General features: G+C 38.5%; 1 protein-coding gene across 4 annotated transcripts in view; it reads right to left on the reverse strand.

The window, feature by feature from the left end:
- LOC5575394 (protein tweety-2) overlaps positions 1 to 6579 on the reverse strand; it is a 245377-nt gene extending 238798 nt beyond the window's left edge. For 3 of the 4 annotated variants that reach the window (XM_021848691.1, XM_021848690.1, XM_021848689.1), the window contains exon 1: positions 5305 to 6579. In XM_021848691.1, coding sequence (XP_021704383.1) covers positions 5305 to 5424 — 120 coding nt within the window. In that variant the 5' untranslated portion in view covers positions 5425 to 6579. The remainder of the gene's footprint in view (positions 1 to 5304) is intronic. The other variant, XM_021848692.1, reaches the window with a different exon arrangement.
- Between the last annotated feature and the right edge of the window lie 233 nt (positions 6580 to 6812).

The following is a 6812-nucleotide window of genomic DNA, read 5'->3' on the forward strand; positions in this document are numbered from 1 at the left end:
GGAAAACATCTGGAGAAATTCCCAAAGGAGCATCCGAATTCACTTCTGAAGGAGTTTCCGAAGGAACTAGTGAAATAATTCCTCCAGCAACTTTGAGAAGAACATCCACAAGAAATATAAGAGGAACTTCCCAAAGAACTTTAAGAAAACTTTCCGGAAGAACTTCAACAGTAACTTTCGGAAGATCCCGCAGATAAACTTTCGGTTCAAACTTTACTGGAACTTCCAGAAGAACTCAGTGTTCTTCCACTTCCTAGTGGATCTTCTAGATGAATTTCTATAGGAACTTCCGAATGAGCTTTTGCAGGAACTTCCGGAGGAAATATCAGTGAAAATCCCTCAGGTACTACTGGAGAAACTCATACGAGAACATCCTGTAGAACACCTACTGGAACCTCTGGAGGAACTACTACAGAAACTTTCGAAGGAACTCCTGCAGGAATTTCCGGAAGAACTCCTACGGGATCTACCAAAGGAACTGATACGTGAACTTCCGGAGGACGTCCTATATGAACTTCCGAAGGAAATCCAAAACGAACTTTTGGAGGAACTGCTAGAAGAACTTCCGGAGGAATTCTTGAGTAACTCTCACAGGTAGAACTTATGGAAGAACTCTTGAAAACCTTTTGAAACTTCCGAAGGAACTCCTTCTGAATTTTCTTCTCTTTCTGAATATTCTTCAGAATTCCTATTTAAATTTCTTTCGAAATTCCTCTAAAATTTCCTTCAAAATTTTCTTCGGAATTCCCTTAAATATTTTTATTCGAAACTTCCTTTAAAATTTCCGTTGAAATTTACTTAGGAATTTCCATTAATTTTTTGTTGGAATTTCATTTGGGATTTTTTTCGAAATTTACTTTGAAATTTCCCTCTCAATTTCCGTTTGAATTTCTTTATGAATTTACTTTAAATTTTCTTCTAAAATTTCAGGCGTATTTCCTCTTGAATTTTCTTCGGCTTTTAAATTTTAATACGGAATTCTCTTTTGAATTGCCTTTGGATTTTTTTTAATCTAAATCTCTTTTCTTCCGAATTTTATTTGGATTTTTTTTCAAAATCTTCTTCGATAGTCACTTAAGAATTTCATCTCGAAAATTCCTTTTCAGTTTCCTTTGGAATTCCCTCCGGAATTTGCCCTTCAGAAATTTCTCGGAATTATTTTTGGAATTTCTTCGGAATTTCCATTTAAATTTCCTTTTGGATTTTCTTCGGAATTTCCTTTAGAATTTCCAATGAAATTTCTTTTGGAACTGCAAATGAAATTTCTTTTGGAATTTCCATTGAAATTCTTTTACGAATTTCCTGTGGAATTTTCGTTGAAGTTTCCTTCGAAAATTTGCTTTCAAAATTTCCTTTTGAATTTCTTTTAAAATTCATTTCGGAACTTCGCTTGGAATTTTCTTCGAGATTTCCTTTGAAATTTCTTTCGGAAGTTCCTCCAGAGAGTCCATAAAGGAAGTTACTTCAAATTGAAGAATTATTCTGGAATTCCTTTAGAATTTATTCGGGATATCTACTTATTGCATTCCACTTTAAAATCCTCTTTGTCTGGATTTGTTTGGATGTTCCAGGAAAATGCTTAGGATTTTCTTCAGATATTTCTTCATTGGTTCTTCCATAAATTGTTTCATGAACTACTCTAGGGATTCCTGTCCTTCCTTCAGGAATCCCTCCGTCATTCTTCATGGATTTTCTACAGGAATTAAGCCGGATATTCCTCCTAGAATACCTCAGTAATTCTTCCAAAAATCCACCAAGAATTGCTCCGTGAATATTCCTCCAGGATTTCCACTGGGAATTCCTCCAAGTACGTCTCCTAGAATTTTGCAGTGAATTTATTCAACCGTTCTTTTTGGAATTTCTCCAGAAAGAAACTCATGGATGAAACATAAAGCGTTTTCTGGAAAATCTCCCAAAAAAAATTTCCGAAAGAAGTTCCTTCGGGAAACTCCAAATGAAATTCCTAAGGGGATTCCAAAAACAAATCGAATGGAAATTCTGAAGGGAAATTCAAAGAAAATTTCGAAGGAAATCATGGGAGTTCCGATGGAAGTTACAAGGAAGTTTCTAATCACGAACGAAATTTCAATGGAAATGCCAAAGGAAAATCCAAAGGAAATTCCGAAGATAATTTTAAAAGAAATTCCAAAGGATGTTCCAAAGGAAAGAAAAATTTCAAAGGAAGGAAATTTCAAAGCAAATTTTGAAGAAAGTTTCAAAAAAATTCCGAAGAAAAATCCAATGGAAGTGGCGAAGGAAAATACAAAGGAAATTCTGAAGAATATTCAAAAAGAATTTCCGAGGAAAATTTCATTGGAAATGCTGAAGAAAATTCTCATGGTAATTCCGATTGAAATGCCAGAGCAAACTCCGAAGAAAATTCCAAAAGAAATTGCAAATTTCGGTGAAATTTCGAAGGAAAATCTAAAGGATATTCCTATGAAAATTCTAAAGCTAATTCCGAAGAAAAAAATTGCAAAAAAAAGACACCTAAAGAAAATTCCGATGGAAATGCTAAAGCAAATCCCAGAGGAAATTAAAAAAAATCCAAAAAAATTCCTATGGGCGTTTCTATAGGAATTTTCTTTGAAACTTTCTTTCGAAAGGCAAATCTGGAGACAATTCCAAAGGAAATTCCAAAAGAAATTTCAAAGAAAATACTGAAGAAAATTCCGAAGAAATTTTAAAGAAAATACTGAAGAAAATTCCAAAGAAATTTGGAAGGAAATTTGAAAGGAAATTCCGATGGAAGTTTCACAGAAAATTTCAAAGAAAATTCTAAAGGAAATCACAAAGGAAATTCAGAAGGAAGTGCCGAAGGAAATTCCAAAGGCAAAAGAAGTTCCAAAGAAAATTCCGATGGAAATTTGGAAAAAAATTCCGAATGCCGAAGGAAAATCCAAAGGAAATTCCGAAAGAAATTCCAAAGGAAATATAAAAGACATGTCCGAAGAAAATTCAGAAAAAAAATCCATAGGGAATTCCGAATTCCAAAGACAAAAGAAACTCTGGAGGAAAATCCAAAAGAAATTCAAAATGAAATTACGATGGAAATTCCGAAGTGAATTCCTAAGGAAATTTTAAAGGCATGCCAAAGAAAATTCCGAAAAAAATCCACAGGAAATTCTGAAGGAAACTATTATGAAAATTCCAAAGTCAAAATAAATTCCGAACGAAACTCCAAAAGAAAATTGAAAAAATTTCAATTCAACAAAAATTACAATGGAAACTACGATGGAAATGGCGAAGGAAAATCCAAAGGAAATTCCAAAGGCATGTCTAAAGACAATTACGAGAAAAATCCACAGGGAATTTCAAATTCTGAAGGAAACTACAGAGAAAATTTTAAAAAAAATTCTGAAGGAAATTCCAAAGAAAATTCTAAAGGAAACTTTGAAAGAAATTCCAAAATTTACAAAGAAAATCACAATTCCGAAAGTTCATACCGAAAAAACTTTCCGAAGGAACTTTCTGAGCAACTTCCTGGAGGAACTTCCTTAAGAGGTTTCGGAGGAATCTCATGGATACACTACCCGAAGGAACTGCTGGAGAAACTACACCTAAGAACTTCCGGAGAAACTTCCATCAGTACGAACTTTTCCGATAAACAACACAGTTCGAACGAAACGTGTAAATTTCTGAGTCATATAATGCACATAATTGGAGCGTGGAGTATCATGGATATTTACATGATATGTCATGTAAACTTCAATTATATGTGATGTAATCCAGCAGGATCCTCTGTGGTTACATGACATATAACACAGTTTTACATGATTTCAGACATAAATTTACATGACGTCATGTTTACATCGCATAAATGAAGTTTACATGACGTGTAATCTTCATAATTTTTAACTGTGAACAGTGGAGTGTTTTAGAAAAAAACTTTCTTAAAGAACTTCCGGAGCTGTAAGTTGAAATTTGTTATATCATAATATCAGCTGTCAAACAATTTTAATGCCGTACGCTTAAGTTTATGCCAAAAACACATGTTTACTCAATTTTTTTAATGTTATTCGTTTGTTTAAGTCCAAAAACGTTTTTCAGGTTTTTTTTTAGATTTTGTCACACCTCTTGGTTCAAACTCAAATTTTGGGTGTATGTTATTTCCGTGATCCTTTTGAAATATCAAAGAGGAACAACCCCAGTGTTCAAACTAAAACCCCTGTGGTGATTTTGTTGACTAAGCGAACGTCAAACATGATCAAAAGTGTGAAGGTTCATTTTTGGACCCAATTTTTTAAGTTAAAGTTACAATAAGATATAGCCGTTATTTGAGCGGGGAAAATAGCTAAAGTATTTGCAGTAACATGCTCATTCGTGTTAATTAATAAAATCAAGATTTCATTAAACATTTTAGGACCATTTTAAAACTCTGGCGATTCAATGAGGGTACTACAGATTCCAAGCGTTATATCGATTTTTTTCATTCAGATCACACTGTATATAACAAAAGAAAGGCATTCTCAACTATTAACAGTCAAAACTCCATAGGTCAATGTTCCACTTCTGGATATCGAGTCATGGAGTCATACTATAACTAAAAATCCTGGTTACTGTGATAGTTCCTCCATCAGTTTTTTTTTTCAAATATATGTTCATCGACTTGATAATGAACCCTTCAATATTACCTAATGGAGGTTTGACTTTATTTTGTTTGAGGGTTTCAAACTACGACTGTGTTAGAATGAATGTTGCTCACCGTAAAACGAACGCACTTCAGACATTGCTTTCATCTTATTGGCGCTCAATCCGCAGACGAGCCCGCAAGACTTTGGGATAAGGATATATAGTGTAGTCATCATTGGCTGTAAGCTTTACGGCATTGAGATTGATCAGACAGGTTATGTCGTAATTTGAAATCTTTCGAGTCATTTTGATACCGTGGATCTAGTTCTAAGATTCGATATAACGCTCTGAAATTCTTGACCCCGAACAGTTGAACCACCAGCCAAGACAAGAAGATAAATGTAAACAGTCCCATGCCTGGCAATGTCCTGTCAGTTTGACACATCACTGCGCACGCCCATGGCAACGGGATCATCGACAGGGAAGCACACTACCACGTGCACACGCTCAAGGGTGGGTCCCATCCTCCCGAAATCTTCATCTCATCCTACGAGTTATCCCACCGTAGTCATACAAGGGGGAAAAAATCATCCCAGTTATAGGGATGAAACCAGGAAGAGAATTTCGTCCTTTGCTCCAATACTACGGTTCAGTGAAAATGCCTACACAGCGTGGCAAAAAATTATGTAATTTTCAAAGCAGAGACCCCGAGGGCGGATGCAGGGCACTTACCTCGATGTAGATGGAGCTGTTCGGGTTGAAGGTGTCATTTACCCGGTGCAAGGTGATGTTGATGTGCGGCACCGAGTGCAGCAACTCTACCAGGAAACCCGGTGGTACTGGAGGATCCATTTTGGCGGACACACGCAAAATTCAGACAGGCTTTGACAGATTTTTTTGACAGAACAATTGCCTTTCGGCTCAGCACTTTCTTCTCACACTTCCGGTTGCGGCGGATGCTGCGACGGCTCGGAACCGACGAAGAACACGCACACTCACTCCCAGGGATGCAGACTCACAGATCACAACATGGATTCCAATTTTCCGCCAAGGATTTTCCACCGAATGCAGCTTTTCCTCGGTACGCACTCACACACAACTCCACGGGAGCCTTCTCCGAGTGCTCAACTTGCCACTTTTCGCATTGATTTTCACCCCCGGGGATACTCCACTTGGCACTTGAATCTTCTTCACACCTTTGTTTCCTCGGCCAAAAGGTAAATCCAAACCCCTTTTTTCTCTTTCACAGACTTCAACTCCAACGGGGGAGGCTCTGGTGACGACAATCTTCTTGCACGCACTTCTCTTCCTGTGAACTCAAAGACAACTCGCAATGCCCACCGCCTAACCTGGTGGAGGTTAAGGACCAGCGAGGGCACCCACCTTCGTCTGCTTTTTTCTTCTACCACTTCTTCAACTCGAGTGCTGTACGTGCCACCAAGTCGCGGCACTTCAATCAATACTCCATACGACAACTCACCCTTCGCGACCGCACAGAACTATACACAACTTCACTGCAAACTCCACTGTGCAAGTACTGTAATATCCACCTCAGTGTGCCATGGAATAGTGGTCTCGGCCGTCGCGTCGCCTGCTTTGCCACCGAGGAAAATTCAAAACACACACACCCAACTGCAGTCGGCAGCCCTATTTTTCCGAGCCTCCTTAGTTTTCCCCCGTTCACAAATTTTCACCACTTTCGAAAACCTTTCGCTTCCTCCGGGCTACGCGTGGCCAGGGCCATCTTACGCAAATCGCACTCCCAAAGCACTGAAATTCAGAACTTCGCTCCCCAACTTTACATCACCTTGTAGCGAAAAGCCAACTTCAAAGTTTTTTTTTTTCTTCTTCAGAGAAGGCTGGTAGGGTACCTTACCTATATGGCGCAGTCACCACCATCCGAACCCCAGCACACCACGATGAACGGTACGGTTAGGTTCCGTCGACGGCGACTCCGTAGCTTCTCGAACGCACACGTTTCACTCCGACGAGTTCAACTTTGAATCTGACTGAGCGGGCGAGCGACCAGAAGCGGAGAACGCCAAATCTTTGCGTCGTCGTCGTCGTATTGCTCTCGCTCTCCGAAGGGGCGTGAATGTGGTTGTGTCACTGTATATATGCTCTCCCCTCTCTCTCTGGTAGCGATGCTTCAACATTATCCTAATGCATGATTTATGTTGCGAGTGGCAGCGGAAAATGTAAAGGGAGGCCAAACTTCTGTGGATCATATCATTCCTTAG

Source organism: Aedes aegypti, chromosome 3 (genome assembly GCF_002204515.2).
Source record: "Aedes aegypti strain LVP_AGWG chromosome 3, AaegL5.0 Primary Assembly, whole genome shotgun sequence".
Classification (NCBI taxonomy): domain Eukaryota; kingdom Metazoa; phylum Arthropoda; class Insecta; order Diptera; family Culicidae; genus Aedes; species Aedes aegypti.